Source organism: Gadus chalcogrammus, chromosome 15 (assembly GCF_026213295.1).
Source record: "Gadus chalcogrammus isolate NIFS_2021 chromosome 15, NIFS_Gcha_1.0, whole genome shotgun sequence".
Lineage (NCBI taxonomy): Eukaryota > Metazoa > Chordata > Actinopteri > Gadiformes > Gadidae > Gadus > Gadus chalcogrammus.
In genome coordinates, this window is record NC_079426.1 from 3,827,361 (window position 1) to 3,848,204 (window position 20,844).

Genomic DNA, 20,844 nt, shown 5'->3' on the forward strand with positions numbered 1-20,844 from the left:
AGTAAACAAGCAGGGCAATGTGCAGGCAATGCAGCTACAAAGACCAACGCGTGCTTGTTAGGCAACAGACATCAATTAACACATTTACTGAATAAATTACCGGAACAGAATTACATACGCGACACCAGTTGTGTCATCATTGCACCATCTCGGGTCACGTCAAAGATGGTTGGCAGTATCTCCCCTAATACTGATTAGATATGCCTGTGGAGGCCATCCCTGGCGACGTTTAGTCAGACCAATGATCCCTGATGGATTACCCATTGAGTTAGTTTATAGCTATACTAGAACACATCCTAAAGGTAAAAACATACCAACTAAACAACAGTGTTTTTACACTTGTAGCATTTATGAAGTAGAATTTGGTTAAGTAAACAGATTGCAGTTTTTTCTTTTATCCTTTAAAAGGTACAATATGCAGTGCGGTCCACATTCACAATATTAGAGAGATGTCCCCCCCCCCCCCCCCCCCCCCCCCCCCCCCCTCCCCAGGCATGAAGCTTACGCTGGTTGCCAGGTTGGGGACACTGAACGGAAATTACGATCTTTTATGACGATATTTTATGAGACAAGCAGAGTTGTTACATTTTCCTACACTGAAAGTTGATAAGCTATTTATACATTTGCAATTATTTATTGTAAAAAAAATAAATAAACCAGCTCATGTGGCATCCTCATCTGTGATCTATGCGGTCTCAATCTTTCGAATGTGACTCAAAGATTGACCTTTCTTCCAACATGTCTCTGGTCATGGAGATATTTCATAAGATGATGCAGCTTTTTAGGTCAGTTGGAATCTAGTACAATCTCATCTGATCCAGTTAATTTGCCTGCTTACTTGGCTGCAGCACGCTGGGTTTGTTTGCGATTTGTTTCATAGCAACCATGGGTACTTTGAGAACAGTGAATCATAACATAACAGCTAAAACAAGTTCCGACCCGGAACGGAAATGTAAAAAAAGAACACACGGTTTGTAAAATTTTTGACGGAGAAGCCAGTATTCCGTCACAGCATGTTTCCTTAATCTGTGATGACATTTCGTGTTCATTTTATGAGTTAGTACCGTGAATTTGTGACATATCTCATTTAATGAGAGTAAGTTAACTGCTTGCCAGGCGGTTCTCGTTTGAAAGCCACGTCGCTTCATCACAACCCATGTTGGGTGGCGGCCATATTTCTTCACAGCTCTGGTTCACTTATAGGAGCCTGTGATACATGCCATGCCAAAGTCTCTTCCATGTGCCGTTGAGGCAATTAACCACAGGAATGGAATTTCTAGCAGTAGGCTATTCTAAATTGGATTGGTGTGTGGATGCTGCCAACAGGGGACGGGTGATAGGTGGCAATTATTTTTCTTGTTACTATGGGCAGATAAATAGTAGAAAAAAATAGATACCTAAATCGATAACTCGCCTAGTGATCGATGTTCGACTTTGAATGAAACACATGGCTACAGTGTTGGACATTGGACGTAGGCTTTTCTTGCATATTGCTCTAATTGGTGTGATAGGCGCCAAAGTTGTTGCACGTGCACGTCGCGCAATTCGTTGGTGTTGCGGAATGAGAGGCGCGTGAGGGACGGAAAGTATTAAAATTAAAACACATCGTTGCGATCTTTGTCCGATTCTTCAAATCAACGCCGACCATTCCCGGTAACACACGGAGTCCTTCTCACCAATCTCCTTTTTGCATGACAGCTCACCTGCGTGCACCGTTCACAATGTCTCCCCCTCTTTGCAAATAAAATCGCGATTTGTCATTACGAAAAGAGGCATGTTAATCCCAAATCTCCTACGCTGTGTCACACGGTGCATGTCGTGAATTATGATCAAGCAGACACATTCTGTTGGAGATACTGCATTCGGCCCCGCCCCTCCCCAGCAGGCATCAGAGGCGGACACGTGACGTTGGGTCTCTGGCTTCTGACAGTCGCTGGATAAGCTCAACAGGGAAACAGATGCACCTTCTCCCCAATGAGCCCGGATTTTGCCCCGCTATTCGACTGCCTCAATTTAAGTTTGTTAGGATATTCCGGATCGCAGGGGGACTTCTCAAGGTAATTTCACTTTTGGTATTTTGGAGGTTTGGGAGACTTTGAGGGAAGAGTGTACCTATCTTTTTTGTGTGCTGAAGCTCCGCTTGGTTTGAAAAGAGCCCAGCGATGAAGGGTTTATAAGAGGATTTCAGACAAAGTGTGTGAAGCAGCCCGGGAAATAAATACTAACGTGTAAAGAAACCGAACCTGCGTTGGTTAGTATATTTCCACAATTATTTAGCCTAGGCGACAGTCTCCCGTGAAGGTAAAGGTATCTAACAGTGAAACTAATGTCAAATAATTTTGCATTGCATATTTTGCTTTATTGGTATACCATCACTTCAATCGTGCCAGAGTATCAGTATCATTTAAATGTAATGATAACATTCTGTGGAGTGAAATTTAGTTGCTGTCCCGTTTTGGAAAAAGAAAATCACATCCAAACAAAAAGAAACATTGCCTGTGATGATAAGATATTGATTAACATTTGGTGATGGCCGAAGGACTGTGCCCTTTTCTCACATAATGGAGACTTTATCTGATGTCTTATATCGTACCTATTATTTATGCAGGTAATCATAAAGTGTCGCTGGTTTTTCTGCCCATATTGGATGCAGTTTTCTTAAAAAAAATTCTCCTCCTCTTAAAACACAAAACACGCTGTTTACAGAGCATGACATTGATGGACATGTTAAGTGTGTCGGAGACATCGCGTTGATTTAATTATAGAATATCCTGGCCTGGTTAGATTAAGTTTAAAGTGTTGGGAAGGGCGAGGGTCCTAGGATATTTCGGTCCGCGAGACAAAGCCGCTCTTCACGGACATTTTGGGCAAAATGACGCACCTTTTAAGATATATATGTAGGCTACTAAGAAAAAGATCATTCACCGAACAACAGCTCCTGTAACTTAAAGCAATGTGAAGCGTCGTTTGTCAACATGAGCATATCTCCCCTCGAACACTGTTTTGGATCATCTACTGGACGATTGCCATTAGGAGTGAAACTCTCCCGTGAATTTCCGCGCAGGTTTTCATTTTTCGAGGTCAACATAAAAAGTCGAGGCGTTCAATCGACTTTAATATAAAACGTCATCAGTCGTCATTCACTTATACATATCAGTCCGGTCACGATGTGCACGAGCGACACGCATCTCGCCTGTGCCTGGAGTGGACTCAATTACGGTGATGCAATGAGTCACCCTCTCATATGCAGTGCTTTATACGTGATATATATATAAACACGTTTGTGTGCCCCTAGTTGTTAATCATGGACTCAATTTGAAGCTGATAAGATCTTTTTTGTTGTCTTTCTTCCTCACAGCCCCCCTTGGGATCGCGGTCAGTTCTGACGGGGACGGCGCTTGTTCTGCTGAGTTTATCACACGGTGGTGTTGCTCCACCTCCACCCATATGGCTTATTTTCCCCTTTTTGCTTCGGAATACACTCACTGAAAAGCAGCCAAAAGCAATGCTCCCGGTGACCGACCGAAGAATATCGGAATGAACCTGAAGAGTAGAGCTGTCATTTCAACGCAGAAACCGCGACACGCAGACTACCGGTCACTGAAGGATCTCCTCCATAATTACACAGGGCTATATTAGAGCGTTCGGCCCGATGGATGTCTGAATCCTTCTGCTCTTGATAGCTATGGCAGACTGGACCTTTAAATAGTTCGATCCTGGGTGTAAGAGAGCCGTTTGGCCTACATAGTGTGAAGTAATGATATTTGCTCCGGGAGATTAGTCTTGGCTTGGTCTGATATGGAAATATAGGCCCTCCCGTTTCCTTTAGCTAGTCGTTTCCTTCTATAATGCATCGGTTCAGTCCACAATTTCAACGTGGGCAGTCTATCGCATGCCTATTAGCAAACCCTATACCTTCGAAGTCACACTTTCAATTTTTCTGTGGTTGAAGAAAACCTTAAAAAATTAAAAATAAAATATAAAAAAATAAAAACAGCATCCAACTATAGTAGATATCTAGCTGACACCGTGGTTCCGGTTGCACCATGGTTCTGGTCATGCGACATGGGGCCCATGTCGTGTGGTGCTGCCTGCTGGTGTGTTGCCTGGCAGAGATCGGGACGTGTCTAGAGTTCACAGGTGCAGAAGGCCAGTGGGCTCGGTTTCCGGTGTGGAACGCGTGCTGCGAGAGCGAGATGAGTTTCACCATGAAAACCAAGAGTTCCCACGGCCTCCTCGTGTACTTTGACGACGAGGGCTTCTGTGACTTTCTAGAACTCCTCATACAGAACGGCAAACTCAGCCTCCGCTTCTCCATCTTCTGCGCCGAGCCCGCCACCGTGCTCACGGACACGGCGGTCAACGACAGCGAGTGGCACGAGGTGACCATCCGGAGGAACTTCAAAAACACGACGCTGGTGGTGGACAATGAGGTCAAATGGGTCGAGGTGAAGTCCAAACGGCGGGATATGACCGTGTTCAGCCACTTGTTCGTGGGTGGAATACCACCGGAGTTACGTTCCGTGGCGTTGCGTCTCACCTCGTCCGTGGTGAAGGACCAGGCGCCCTTTGCTGGATGGATAACTGACATAAAGGTCAACAAAACGGAGTCGGTGATGGTCAACAGCGAAGGTGTCCTGGCCGACCTCTGCGGTGCGGCAAACATGTGCCTAAACGGCGGAGTCTGCAGTTTAATTGACAACGAGCCGTCATGTGACTGCTCCCAGACTGGGTTCCAAGGCAAGGACTGCAGTGAAGGTAAGAGACGTGAAGGATCCGGTTTAGAAGATACAAGCTTTGAGCATCGCTCCCCCCGCCTCTCCCCCCATATATATAAACACGCGCACGCACGCACGCACGCACACTCGCTCTCACACACACACACGCACACGTACACGTACACGTACACACACACACACACACACACACACACACACACACACACACACACACACACACACACACACACACACACACACACACACACACACACACACAGACACACCACTTATCTACTGAAACACTGACACCTGCTAAACCCCATGCTAATAATAGTAGACTAGCTACTGCATGCTTGTTCAAAGCATCCTCCTTTTATCGCAACAATAACCCAAAACAAGTGGATATTCAAAAACACATTATTGAGTGACGTTCCTGCAGGACCTCATTAGCAATACAGGTGTTGGCTAACTCCAAAGCTAAAGCCTGTCCTATGATCAAGCATAATAAGGAAGACCACATTATTAGCATTTTAAATGTAATATGGTCATGTTTACAGTCCCCTTCAGAAAGTGGGCCTACACATCTTCCAACAGAATATTCCATGTAAACTTCTATTTGATTATATTAGAAAATGATAACTCAATATTTAGCCCTATAGAGATGTATTAATATCAGCCCAGAGTGGAGAAGATTGATTCCTATTCATGTGATTCAACACTCCCACTACCACTGAATGAGGCACAGCTATATGCGTAGTGTCTCTCTGTTAATCCACTTAACTCAAGACGGTTGACTATAAATGCAATGATTTGGATCTTGCCTGGTAATGCTAATACGTTATTTTCCACTTAGAAATTATAGTTTTTTGATTACAGTTTTGTGTGAGCCTACCATTTAAACAAATAGAAGACTTATTAAACATATAGTAGAACCCTTAATCTATCACACTTAGCAGAAACCTCTCATTGTAAATAGCCTAGTCTAATACCAACTGTGGATCCATGACAATGCTGTTCCTGGTGCTTCCTCAACAACACACTCAGATAATAACCAACCATTCATTCATATAATATCATTACATGTTCATAGTTTCATTATTTTTTGTAGTGGGCCAGTGGGTGGTAGGGCTGTAAGCTAATGGATCAGGGACAGCCTCAAAATACCTTATTTATATTTTATGGAGGTGGTTTACTTCTGTTTTCAATGTGTTGTTATTCTTTGTATTGCAAATGACTATACTGCTATGCAGAGTTAATGAAACATGAGTTGCACTTGCAGAACATACTCTTTCTTTCATAAAATACCTTGCTTTTGCAACTGAACTAGCTTTTCAACATACTATCTCACACCATGGGGATTTGACACCTGGCAGGTCTGTCTAACGATGAAAGCAGTGATCGACAATTAATACACAAGAGATTATCTTGAAACCCTTGTGTCTGTTTGATCTGTGAATGTTCGCACAGGCATTGATTACGAGTTGCATTTGAAACACTATGTGTTTGGAGAGGAATGCATCTGAAATGTTTAATTTGAAGGATGATAATTGGACACACTTTGCTTTGTTTTGACATATGACTCTTTTGACTTAAACCAAACAAAAAAACGTCAGATCTACTTCAGTTTCTGAGATTCTTCTCTCAGATGTGACGGTTCTGTTTGTTGCACTCAGGCTCCCATACAAAGCCATGCTCATGTTATGTCAACATGTGTTTGTGTCAACACAGCTTTGTTTATCTTATACCTTGTTCCCATCATTCAAACACAAGTAGCAGCTTGTTTTCACTCATCCCTGTCGTTTTTATGATTCCCTGCCAGTGTACTATCCAGAAATGTACAGGTGCAAACCGTTATCTGACATTACTAGTTATCATAGTCATCTGACACTGAAAGAATTGTATCTGACACTGCTCGTTAAAACATCACAGGGATAAGGATACATTGACCTGACATGTGTAATGCCTGCAGTGGGTGACCTTATCCAATCATATTTCGGAACTGGGTTCAGCGATAACATTAGGCATATATTCGCTGCTAGCATCCAATCACCATATAATCAAGATCATATGGCCATTAAAAGAGACACTTATCCCTAAATAAGCTTGATTTGCACAAGCCATTATCAATCCATTATCAGTCACAAAAAATAAATTGAACTCCCAATTCACAGATGAGCTGGCACATTCATCAGACAAATCCTATGAAATGAGATGCGAACACAAACTAACACTTAACACACAGTGTCAAATTCTAGCTCAACATATTAAAAAAATCCTTTCAAGAGAATGCAATTAATATGTTCATCTCGACCAGAATGCTGAATGTATAAACCCCATCAGGATTCAATAGGTTGTCATGCCCCCCCCACCCCCCCCCCTCTCCAATCCTAGACGCGTGTAAAGCATTGAAAACGACAGTCAGATGCTTCGCACAATAAGGCATCATTACATTAATAGAGGATTCCAGAGGCGCTAATTTAATGATCTGCCTTATTGTGTCTTGCTGCGTTACAAATCCCAGTTGAATTGCGTGCCGATGTAACCAGCGATAATATTGCATCCGGCCATTGCGTTGCGGTTATTGATGCACAAAGGCACGAGGAAATTAGTGTGGTTTCCTCCTTTTTTTCATTTCTTCAGAATAGGCCCCATTTTACTGAGCTGTTATTGCCTCAATGTCTGTGTTAGCCCACAGGAACGGGATTGCTCATCAGCTGTTGGGTACAAAGTTATCGTTTTTCACCTGTAAGCTTAATCCTTTCTAATGTCAGGTAGCATTTTGTAATGTTTTCTGTGTTCTTTTTTTTGGTCTTTTGCGCTTTCTTGGTTGAGCTGCTAATGAAAAACCTAACAGAAATCAACAGCTGAACTAATGGGTGGGAAATAGATTTCAGTGGTCGACTTATCTTTATAAAGGTAACCCTGGGTATTGTTTTTCCAAAAAGCCTGGATGTAAGATTAACGCTACATAATTTGCCAATGGTGTCCTCCTACGACTTAAACACAAGTCTTTATAAAATGCATGGTTTTCATTAAAAGGTGAGGAAAACACCTTTTAATGCTGCTTGTGCTTTTGTGGTGTTTAGGTTTGATCACAGATAAAGGCTTCCGGATTGATAGGTTCTGTATCCCTTAACTTAATGCAACACTATTACTCTTCAAGGTATGAATAGAGTTGACATTAAACAGGCGCAATGTTCTTCTTATCTACAACGGTTAGTCTTCCTCCCTGTAATGACAAATTCTCCATAGGTAACACTGCTAGGGAACTTTTTTGTTCCTGCATTTCTTCATTCTAATTATCTTTTTTCCTCTCTCTGACATACACAATGTGGAGAGGACATCCCAGTAGGGTTGGCTAATAGGGTTAATAGAACCATGAATCGTGAAGCTAATTAAAAAGAATGCGAGGGGGTTCCACTCAAGCCCTACCTGGCCCTCCCACACACACCTCACACAATCGTCCCCGACGTAACCAAGTCAAAGGCTGTACAATACGCACAGATGTCTGCCAATAGACGATATTGCTTTTTAAACAGTCCCTCATACATAGGCGCACCAAAGCGCTGCAAATGCCTTGATGCGTAACATCCTCTTGCTGTTTAAGCATGCGGCAAACAGAATAATGATAACATTCGTATACTCTTCCATCCTTCCTTCTTTTGTGGCAAAATATAGCAACAGCTTGAGGCATTCACAGACATACCCAGGGTGTACAACACAGCCTCTATTCCCTACCCTATAGATAATATATGACGCTAGCAAGATGGTGTGGTTGTTTAAAACAGCCCAGTGCACCGTGAACGTCAGCACCTCCAACAACAATGTCAGATTCTGACGGCGATGCTGCGGTATTGATTGATTCTGTAATCAGATTATATAAGTAGCTGGCCATGTCTTGCTGTGTTAAGGAGGCGAACACCGACACTAGATGACGTTGTCTCTCGATTTGTTAACACCCTGCTATTGGCTGAGTGGAGGACAAACTAATGTCTGTTTGGACATGCTATCCATTTGAATTTTTTGATCAGGCACGTTCTTTAAAATAGTGACCCATATTATAAGACTAAAATTGGGGCATAGGGTGTGGGGAGGGTATGCTATTACGTATAAAAGCCTATGGATTTGGAAGTTTTCCATATTGGATTAGTATTGAAAATCAGAGACATTTCTGACCTTACAAATACTAATACTACTCCTGTAATTAGCAAATGCAAAATGTAGATCAATGACGCAATTTCCCCACTACTTTGGCATTTACCTTTCCATTAAATAATTTCAAATCTGCTGTATTACGCATTTGATCAAATGAAAGGATTACAGGATTTGCCACCTTACACCAAACAAACACAAGCTGGTACATTGTAGACACACACGCAACCAGACATCGGCACAGTCACACACACAGAGCATGCTAACACACACACACACACACACACACACACACACACACACACACACACACACACACACACACACACACACACACACACACACACACACACACACACACACACTTGCGGATCGCACTGTCTGGTTAAAACAATTATTTAAATGCACTGTTCTGTTCAGCAGGATAAGTTCTTTTTTCATTAGTAAAAAAACGTAAATGCACTGCACAACTCCTCCATTTATCATTTTGAAATTAAATATTTATGCAGAGGCAATATTTATGTGGAGGCAAAACTGGAGCAACATTATAGTGTTTTTCTATTCACAATATATGATTCATTTGTGTGTAGCTTACACTTATGGGACGATACCGTTGTTACCATGCCCTATTTCCATTCTCCATTCTTTTAGTTACAGTGCATACGTGCTAGGCTATATTCCTTCACGCTTAGCTGCCACACTACTGTATTGAGGTCAATGTACATGTGTGGAGAAACGTTCACCAAGACTTGAACGTGGCTAGACGAAAGGTAATCCACCTTTTACTTTGTCAGCTGATAACCACTTGAAAATGTATTTTATTGTTCATCTTCAAGAGGTACAATATTTAAGGTACTATGTGCAGGATTTCACATGCCACAAATTGATTTAAATGCATATATATGAACAGTTATCGTCTGCCTTGAGCTTCCCCGACTCCATGTGGTAGAATCTGGGCCTGTGGGCAGGTTTTTATCATATTCTAACCGGGACAGTTTTGCCGGGAAAAAGGAAGATAGTGAAATAGGGATGGAGGTTCCATATTCTCAAATTCTGATAAATCAATAAGGTCCAAGCTTATCGATGCTGCTATTGAGTCCAGAGGGTCCTACTTCTAAGCGTTGATACTTGCAAAAACATCTGCTCTTTCAAAGCTCTTTACTTATTACATTTTATGTGCATTATATCCACTCACGCCACTCCCATTGAACACGAGAAAACGATATTATTTTCAAGAATACGATCAATTCTACATTTATTACAATTAAATCATGGATAGTTGTAATTGAAAGGTATTGGCTAGAATATCACACTTTTCTGTAAGTGGCGGTTGATGTTGATGTGCTTTTGCACACTATATACAACTTACTTTTACTTCTCTTTTACTGGTATATTATACTCTGCTCAAAGTAGTAGCCCTTTGTTGTGTTATTTCAGTTGCTTTTGTTAAATGGAAATTGTAGTAGTAGCATTGGGTAAGCACAGCCTGACTGTATGATTGTGATGTAGTCTTGACAGTTTTATTGCTCAATGCTTTTGCTCTGTCAACACCTTTAGTCTTTGGTTCCGTATATGAAGCAAGACATGGAAATTGGGGCACACAAATAGCCTCACTATCACATAACCCGACGATTCTAAAAATAAATCAATCGAACTGTGTTTACCAGTGTCAACCTTTGGCTATGGATACATGCATTCTAATGTTGCACTGCTGGGTAAAGACCTAATGAACATGCCCTCCTTGCTCTGATCCAGTTTGCCCTTGATGCTGTCTGACTGCTAGGGCTTGAGCAATAGTGCTCTATGTAATCGTACACATACTAGATCTTTTCTTTAATTTCTCTGCTTCAATATGCTGCCACGCCATTATTACCTCCTTGTTACGTTTCTAAGTCTAGGTTGGTTTCATCAGGAAAACCGATATTTCCATTTAATAAAAAAAGGAAGTTTGTGTTGTTGAATATCAATAGTTGTGTGGTTCTGCCGCTGTACAGCTCCACAGTGCTGGGTCCACTCCCGTATCGTGTTCCCCCTGTGGGGAGGCTGAGTTCCCTGCCTTTGTTTGCACTGGTTCTGCTCTGTGTTCTGACTCCCCGCAGATATGCTGGGCAGGCTAATTGGTGACCCTATATATCTCCAGTCGTTGGAGATTGACTGGGTTTGTGTCTAGGTTTATTTATTAATATGCGTTTATTTTTCAATCGTCCGATTTATTTCTTCATTACTGACATTTCCCCCTCGGATTCACGTTATTGCTTATTTCCATGCGTTTTTCTTTTGAATTATATCATTGCATGGATTTTCGTTGACATTTGCTTCATTACAGCACACTACCATAATTAGTATTTCATTCATAGGCTTAATTCATGCATGCATTAATGTGATTGGTTAGGGATAATGCATGCATTAATGTGATTGGTTACTTTCTCTTTGGCGTGTCTATCGTTGTGTCATGTGACCCGAGCTGTTCTCTGAAGGTGTCATTCTGTCTCGGAGCCTCCAGCTCTACGCAGAGAACAGCCGATTAATGGTATAGTGCTGTCTCCCAGTCCAAAGACAGATATAAGGATCAAAAGATTAGGGGGGTCTTCCCACAGGATTTTCTGCCTTGTTTAAATACATCCGCTGCCGACTGTCTCAGGGTGCTTGTGAAATTCTTTGACACCGAAGACCTCTCAAAGGAGATTCCTCCCAGAGCCAAAGGGAGATACACACATTCTGAGACTAGCTGACAAACACAGACACACACAAACACACACACGTAGACAATATACTGTGTAATAGCTTTTTTTATGGAAACACAGAATGATAGTGGTCAGAACTGCATTCAGATGTGAGTTAAACATTGCACCCAGAATCTTTGAGATAAGAGTGTACCTCTCATTGTAAGAAGCCTAGCTTAACACTGACAATGGATTTATGAAAATGCTGTTCCTGGTGATTCCCGAGCTACAGACTCAGATAATAACCAACTATTCATCCATATGATAGCCTTACATGTTCATAGTTTCATTAATTTTAGTAGTGGGGCAGATTTGACTGCGCACATTTTGTTCTGAGAGTAATGTTACGAGAAGTACAATATCTAATCCAACCACAAACAGGATATTTAGTGGTGGATGGAGGAAAACACCTGTATGATCTATAAGTTGTACAATTTATTGTTTATTCGAATATAGATGGCTACAGATATACCTGGTGGCTCTGCATCAGTAGAATACTTTTTGGCTTTATTCTTCCATCTCACCATAAGTGTAGTGTTTTCGTCAAATGACGAATGGAAATGACAAATGTTTAATCTAAGTCTGGTAGTAAATCATGCTTCATTCCTTGTAGTTTTGACTATATATTTGAACAGAGGGCGATAGCTAAATTATTTGTGAATCAATATATGCCGGCCTATAGAAGTTGTCTTTTCCCATTTTCCTCATCCTATCTATTATATAAAGGCCATGTTCCTGCCTCGCCTTACTCCTACTGTTCCTAGAGCTGAGCTTTACTTTTTCCTTTCTGCTTTGGGGAAGTGTTAGTACACTTTTTTTGTAACTGAAGCAAAAGAACAGTGCTCCTCAAATCAGGATTTGCTCATCATTAGAAGACTGTATGAGCCATAAATAGAATTTCCCTGAGCAGCAAAAAACTGTGTGTGAGCCCTGGTTGTTCTGGATGTACGACTCTAATTCCTACTACTGTAGAAAATGAGCTGAGACCGAGGTTTATTCGCATTGCTGTTTCTCAATTCCATTGCATTCCAACGACTTCAAGGATGCAAGAGTTTAGAGCAGCTATTGCATGCCTGAAAGATGCACTAGTACTTTTCCCTGTTTATTGTCAATCCTTGGATTAAGGTTTTGAAGACCTTAAGCCATTGTGATTATCCTGGTGGAATCACTCCCGCCCACAATACACATAAGAGTGAGTGGTGTGCTCTTTAGCACATCTGCTGCTGCCAGGCTCTTGCTGTTGGGCTTGGGTCAGATAATGGTCTCCTTAAAGACAGCTAAGGCAGGCCATTGTCAACATCACGTCGCCTGCAAGGAGCACATAGTAGCTGGAAATAGTTTTTTCTAATAATTAGGACTACTTTGTCGACGTTTAAGAAAAAGCGTCTGTTATGTTATTTTGGTGTGTTAAGTATTCTGCAATTGAAAAAATATTTCAGGCTAACGGATAGGAATTTCTTTCAGAATATATGATAGAAGCTGGCCTTCAAGCAAGCCGGACAACTCTGTTGTCATCATGGCAAAGATTCTGAAAGCATTTTTTGACCCTTCTACTCGAGTCCAAAAAATGTTGGATTCAATCGAGAAATGGTTAGAGATGGTAAGTGGTTAATGGACTGCAGTCTGCAGTCATAGATTTTTATATTCCATAGCCACGATGGCCACTCAAACGGCTCCAGAAGGCAGAGACGGGGCACAGCAGTAACACATTTAGGTGGCCTAGTAGTGAAAGCGAAAGAACGAAATTGTGCACCGCATCTGCGGCTGCAGGTTCTATTGATTTCTATCCGAGGGGCACGTCACCGAGTTCTTCCCCCCCCGCCCTCCTCTCCTCGCCCTGTAGCCTGAGCAGGATAATGAGGAAAATGGTGCGTGCAGTAATGCTGCTAACACTCCCCAGGTAGATAGATGCATTAGGTTCAGGCTGCGCTGCTGAAAAATGAGCCCACCGCACTTAAACTCATTACTCTTCGTTTGGTCCAAATTGTAATTTAACAACAAATCGATCCATTGGTTGAACTGATCTTTGGCGGCAAAGGCTTGTGTATTATTCTCCCTTAAAGCGCCAAGGCAGTGGGCTGGGGAGGATCGGTTGTTAAAGCGGCAGTTGGACTATTTTCAGCACTTATAGATCATGTCTGTTTTTTGGTTACCGCCGCAAATACAGATTGATTATCCTCTTCGGCACATAAACATGGTCTGCGAAAGTTTTCCTCCGTGGAACTATTATAGCGTTATATATTTCAAAAACCTTTTTAAATTGAAACATTGGGGCCAAGGAAGCTCAGCTTCTGCTTATCCCCCTGTAACAGATCGCTTGATGACTTTATATTCTAAAAATAAAAAACGCCACGTTTATTGCATCACTAATTTTCTCTCTCACCCTGGCTCAGCATTCTCCTCCTTGCCGACTGGCCAATATGTTGTCCTGAATCTGTCATCAAGGCAGACTTTACAATGCATGCTTATCATGCAGCGTTTTCCCTCTCTGTCACTCACCCTAAATTAGAGTGGCACACATATCAATCTCGGACTATCTGGCATTCTGTCCGGTGGGTAGACCTACCTGCGTGAGGTGCAATCAATCAAAGTCAGGGTACATGCATTTCAAATGCACAACTCTTAGTAATGGAATAAGGGAAGGATTTGGTCTTCAAGTAAATACATCCAAGGCATTTTGACATTGAGGCAATCAAATTCAAAACACACATGCGCAAATAAACATGCTCCTATAGGATTTTGATAATAAAATAATAGTTCTCAAAGCAACTTAAAAAAATACCCTTCATTTGTTTCAAAATGGTCTTGCTCTCTTACTGCACGATTGACTGGTTGACCTGGTGCCGATGTGACATACCAACACCAGTGGTAACTGTGCTTGGTAGTGCACACTGTCTTTCTCACGGTTTGATTCTGTTGTTGTTTCTCTCTCTCAATGATGACAACTCTATTTTGCTTTAGTTTTTTAGTGCACGCTATTATCATTCTGCTGTCAGTAATGGCCAATTAAACCCAGCTATGAGCGTACAATGTTGAATTTTTTTGGTTGCACAAACGGTGGGAGCCTGCCTGGTATTGTTTACTGCTGCTGGGTGTGTGCTCAGGCATCCCGTTCTCTTCTCTCTCGCCACGCAAACCAGGGTGTTGTCGGTGCCAATTTCTCAAAGAATTGTTAAATATATAATGAACTCAACAATCGGCAAAAGAAATACAAACACGTTTTCGGTAAGCACTGAAAAAGCCCTTACCATGCAATGAGAAAACGGCCTCGCATTGAACTGGTTTTCCTGCTTTTGTCTTTGTGAAGCTCCCTGGTTTTGGTTTAAACCAGACTCAGCCTCTGGCTCAGAATCAGGCGGGAGACAATAACATTGCCAACCGCTCTTCCTCTCAACATGTTCATGGTTATCAAGATGGACACAGTTTTGATAAACATGCGTGCTATTGGCCCCTTTAACAATTAACCAAGTACGATTTGGGGAAAAAGCTTGGGAGATAGTGTTCACACACTTTTTCTTTTTATAGAAAAAGTATTATAAAATACTATCAAATAAAAACCCAGACAGGAAATGATGACGCAGGAAGCACAAGGCGGAAATAGGAAAACACTAATTCAAATCCTATTATCTATGCACAATATGCATGTATTCGTATTGTCCTTACACACTTATGAAAGTCGTGACGTAGTCATGGCTCCTGATCGCTGTATCTCAGCAGGACTGCCACCGCAGCGTGCGTCTGCAAGCCATTTGTAACTTTCACATTTGATAATTTGGTGCAAAATGAAGAAGATTATGTGCACATCACATCCTTGATCCCAGACGCTAAATGTTTTATTTTATTTTTTTAGAATTGGCTACACACTGTGATTGGTTCTTTGACAACACAAGAGCCCCCCACAAGAGGAAGATTTTGACTGATGTAAAAGATGAGTTCATTGTGGTTTTTGTGTTTCAAGTACAATGGGATTGGGATCAGTTTACTAGGGGGATTACAAGGATTTAGTTCTCTGGATTATGATGAAACCAGCTGGATACATTTGTAAAAGAAGAATTGTGTGACGGATGTGTGTGTGTTTGTGTGTGTGTGTGTGTGTTTGTGCACAGGCGGTTGCACATGTGAGACACAAATATGTAGAGAGGACTTAGTGGGATGGGGGCTGCATGCTAACAATACTATTAAATGTAATGTCTTGATAACTTTTTATACCTATATCTTTGTATTAAAAGGCAAGTAGCAATAACTTTAACTTGAGATTATCCAAGACATTTATCTGTATAACTACCATTTTTTCACCTTCATTTTTATGATTTACATTTGAAAATAGACATAGCTGGTATTATATCAGCATCTACCCTTTTTGGGGATTCTTTGTTACGCTCATGTTCACAGTTGTTATAGGAATTCCGGCATGCACCTTCTTAACTCATCTTAGATTTAAAGTTACTGATCATGCTCATGTCGTAATCTAAAAAATGTTTGCTTAAATAACAAATAATTAAAGAAAGGGAAGCACTACACTGCGATAAACTGTACTCTCCCATTCACTGCAAAACAAAAATAAAAACTGCATACTATTAAACCTGAGCTCACCGCAATAATGTCTCATTTGAATGCCACTATAAATATGTGTAAGTTATAGATTGCTTTGCCAGACGCATTTATTACAAATCATTACCATAACCCTTTGTTTGGAGTCCTGAGGTTAGCCAGGGGGCTGATTAGGTAAGGTCTCATATTAAATTCCTCCTTTTGTGAACAAAGTACAAATTTAACCGATGCGTTATCCAACCCATTCCGGTGGTTCAATCGAGGATATACGAGGATTAGCATAGTGGCTAGAACTGACTCCTTGCTGCTTCAGTGTGTTTCTTCTGTGGTTTTCTATTGGCTTCTCCAGTTTCCTCCCATCATCACCACCGCCATCCGCCAACCACCACCACCACAAACACATGCACGTGTTAAACTAATTGGAGACCTCAAATCACCACCTAGACCTGTTATTGTGATGGACTTCCAGTCAGCTTGTCACCCAGACTTCCGTCAGTAATCTGATATTTTAGCTCCATGGTCCACACACAGAACTTGACCACGAATGGACCATGTAGTCATGGAGGTCGATACAAAGTCGGCTGCACTGTATTATTGTTTTGTAAGTTGTTCACAAAATGATGATTTAGATTTGTGTGCGTGCATGATGTCTTATTCAGAGGGAGAAGCAGTTGGTATGGTAAGTTCTGAGTCTGTAAATCTGTTGAATCTGGGCAAGCAACTCTTAAAAAGAGGTAGGAGGTTTGTTTGTTTTGATTTGTATAAAAGGCTTTGTTGCCTTTTCTTAGTTAATACATCTGAATTGTGGATATTTCAAATATTAGAGTAATTTACTTTTTAATTGACTAGCTTGACGTAGGATTTGAATGATAATTATTAAAAATGAACGAATCGTTCGAGACGGAAGACTAGGTTTTCATGGATTTTCTTCATTTTCATACCTTTCAGTGTTTTTCTTCTGCAGGCATCGCTATTCGTCTTTAATCATCTTTACATTGAATATACTTTTGATCTGACTCAGACGAAGATGCGTTTAAGGCAACCTGGTTATTTAAAACTATTCATCTTAAGTGTGATGCATGTTTCACATCTCATCACACTGAATGCATTTCATTTCACAGATGCAGCATGTCATTTATCACGCATATTTGCTTTATTGCAGTTCTATTCACTGATATGCAACAGATAATTATAGTGCCAGTGCACTCACAATAACTTCACTGTGCATCGACAATCTCACTTTGGCAAAATCAACTATGATTGGTGCGATTGCAAGTCACTTTGCCTTGGTATAGTAATTCTATGTTTAAAGGTTATAATTTAGATGTGTTTCAGGAGGCGTCAAAATGAGGAATAGGTATGATAAATAAATGTTAATAGGAACATTTAATGAGATATAGCCTAAGATGAGAGAGTTTAGACGTAATACTCAAACATAACCCACTTGACACGCGATCATAATGATTTTTATCGGGGCTTATATTCTAATGACAGTATATTTAGCATCTAATCCCTAGCATGGTAATATGGTTAATGTCATCTTAAAACAAGCCTTTCAGCTTAATTCAAAACAAGTAACGCATCCAGAGACTACCTTATCCAGTCAAACCCTAAACACGCCTCAATCCCACAACCCCACAACCCCAAGCCGAACTCACCAGGCCGAATACATAGGCCCATACATTTCAGACGGGAACGCCAGGCGGCTGAAAACTAATTGACTAACGATTATCTTCTAATAAAATCAAAGCCTTTTCAGCAAGGGTTACTATAGGGCAAACATTCTGCACGTGATGTTTAAGACTTGCATGGGGAACACATGCAACAGCCAGTGCTTGTCTGCATGCTGCTTAATGAATGTCTCCCTCTTTCTTTCCCCACCCGGCCGTGCTTGCAGAGGATGCTGCTGCCGAAGGTGGGTATTTTGAGGAGAAACACCGCTCTGTTCTGTGTCTGTGCTTTGTGGAGCTGTACCCATTTTAATGGGTTTAGGGATTCTGTTAAAGACATTGCGTAGGACATCTTGTAGGGTTGATAATGACACACTGGTGCCCCCTGGAACGGTAGGTCTCAGTCCGTGTTTTTCTGGAAGAATAAAGGCCGATTCAGTCCCATGGTTGGAAATCCATTCGAATAAAGTGAGATTTCAGAATGATATGGAAGACTCTTGATGCTTCGCTGTGTTAGTCGATGTATGCAATTATTTAGCCCTTGGATAACCATGATGGATTGGAACTATGCGCCTTGAATCAATACAGGTTAATTGTTTATTTTCATTTGTCGAGGTTTGTCTTTTGTTGTAAATTGGCTTGATGTTAAAAATATTGGTCAACTTTTAGCATAAAATACACAACATCATAGTTCTTAATTTATTCAGTTTGTTGGAAAAATCCATTTAGGCTCTGAAAACAAGAGCGCATTTGCATAAACTATCAATATTAGTCCAAGCCAAAGTCAAAGCTAATAAGGCACCAGTTGTTAGAAAGCCACACAAATAACTGGCAGATAATTGCTCCAAGTTACAGTAATTATACTTCTAGTAAAAGTCAGTGGTATGGACATTTTTGCCATACCACAGGACTAAAGAAGTGTGTTTTAATAATCAGCCAAAATAAAAATCGATGGACAGGAAATGGAAAAGCTGACCCACACAAAGTAAATGCTGTGCATGCTGAACAGGCCTTTGCTAAGTGCAAAGTCTGATTCCATGTTAAAGATGTTTTAGATCTTTATCTAACGCAGTGATTCAATTGTACCATCCATCTTCAAGAGTAGAAACATATAGCGTCTATACTACCGCCATCTTATGTAGTATAAACGTATGGCGTCTATTATACTTTGGTACACTACACTATTACTTTTCATGTTTTGTGAATATTCAATAAAGTGTTCTTAAGTCTTCGGTTGTTCAACCTCCCTTAAAAACATTGAGTTGAGACGATCACTTCTGATGTTTGGCTTCTCATGTGGGCCCAAAGCGAATCCAAACTGTATTTCTGAATGACCTCTAGTAAGTGAATAATGATGACGCATTGTAACCAGTGTGGTTAGCTGAATGCTCATCATGCCTTGTCTGTCAGACCCCCCCCCCCCCCCCCCCCCCACACCTCTGTCCCTACTCTTCCCTTACCCAAACCAGGCATCCACAGTAAACCAAACGATAACAAAGCGGATGCCCGTGTGTTAGTGTGACAATGCCTTCCCATGATCCCTTGCTCTCTGCTGACTGTGCTCTTGTTTTCCTTTAAGGTCTGGCACACCTGATGATGGGCGACCAAGGTATGAGCTCTGTTCCTTTCCCTCCCTCTCCTCCTCCTCCTCCTCCTCCTCCTCCTCCTCCTCCTCCTCCTCCTCCCTCTCTACTATGTTCTATCTTCCTTAATGTGTCCTGTTGTACTCCGAACTGTGACTGTCTGCCACTTTAATGAAGCTTGTGCAAAGAGACTTGAAGCTACAGATATGGCCTGTTATTTTAAATGACCTATTTCGTTTTTTTTTCCGTCTTTTCTTTCTGATGTGACCTCTTTTTCCATACTCTTTGAGCTTTAAACTCCCCCCCCCCTCCGTTGGGGTGCCTTATCACTGCTGTACATTAATCAGCTTTGGTATTATTTTTGATTCATTTAAAAACATCCAACCTCCAGATATAGTTTTTTAAATGGATGTTGTTCAAATGAATGGCAAAATTTCCAATTACATTCCTCGGATATAATGCATGATTGTGTCATCCCCTTAGGCGATGACACAGTTTAATTTAAACACAAGTTCATATATCAAAGTCAGAAACGAGCAGTCGGTTGCATTTGAAGTTGCTGCACATCTCTTCATACGACGCCGTTCAGCAACACAGGGATGCGCCCCGCCTCTACGATTCATTTTCCTGTCACATCGACCCCTCTTCTTCTTCAAATGCCAGATGCATTATTAATATTAATATACATAAAGGAAGCCATCAAGCATCTCTCTCTCTCTCCTCTGTTTGTTTCCCCACTTGACCGTGACACTTACTGGTGTCTCCTCTCCTTTTTGTTCTTCTTGTTTTGTCTGGACTCTGCTTTCATGGAACATTTCATCAAATTTCATAGGTAAAAGTAAAGGTACTTTATTTAATTTTATTTTTTAACTGCATTTATTCACCTGACTGTACAGGAAAGTGTCTGTGCCATTATATACTTAGACACCGTGTAAGTATATACAGTCATTGCCATTTTTCTCTATCGCTTTCTTTGCAAAATGTACCTAAACGGTGTCTCAGGTAAGGTGTTGCATCCGCATTGCCTCTCACCACCATCACCCGCTGTGTCTACGGCTTTCTGTACGCACTGTGCATGGTTCGAAACGCAGACGTTAGCTAAGCTAACACCAGCACCACCCCACTGCGATGGTAAACACGGCTCCGTCTATGGCTCAAACCGTGGGTGCAGGGCCCCGTAGTCGCGGCCCTGCCACAGTGCGCCGGGCCCCCCCACAGTGCGCCGGGCCCCCCGTCCTGGCTGACAGCCTGACATCGCTCCCCTAGGGGTAAGTGGACTTCTGATTTTTGCCATTTGACTCTCCTCCTCAGGGCAAAGAGGGGAAACTTGGCTACTAAGGTCCCTACTGAGCATTCAAGGTAAACATGTGTTATTATTTGCATTAAGTGTCGGTTAAGTGTAGCTTTTCAATGTGTTTTTGATGGCTAATGTCTGCAGCAACCA

General features: G+C 41.5%; 1 protein-coding gene across 1 annotated transcript in view; it reads left to right on the forward strand.

Moving 5' to 3' along the window:
• Window positions 1-1,931: 1,931 nt before the first annotated feature.
• LOC130404927 (neurexin-1a-like) overlaps window positions 1,932-20,844 on the forward strand; it is a 188,485-nt gene continuing 169,572 nt past the window's right edge. The window contains exons 1-5 of the mRNA XM_056609876.1: window positions 1,932-2,057; window positions 3,359-4,758; window positions 18,045-18,062; window positions 19,397-19,426; window positions 20,712-20,759. Of these exons, the coding sequence (XP_056465851.1) occupies window positions 4,047-4,758; window positions 18,045-18,062; window positions 19,397-19,426; window positions 20,712-20,759 (808 nt within the window). The 5' untranslated portion in view covers window positions 1,932-2,057; window positions 3,359-4,046. The remainder of the gene's footprint in view (window positions 2,058-3,358; window positions 4,759-18,044; window positions 18,063-19,396; window positions 19,427-20,711; window positions 20,760-20,844) is intronic.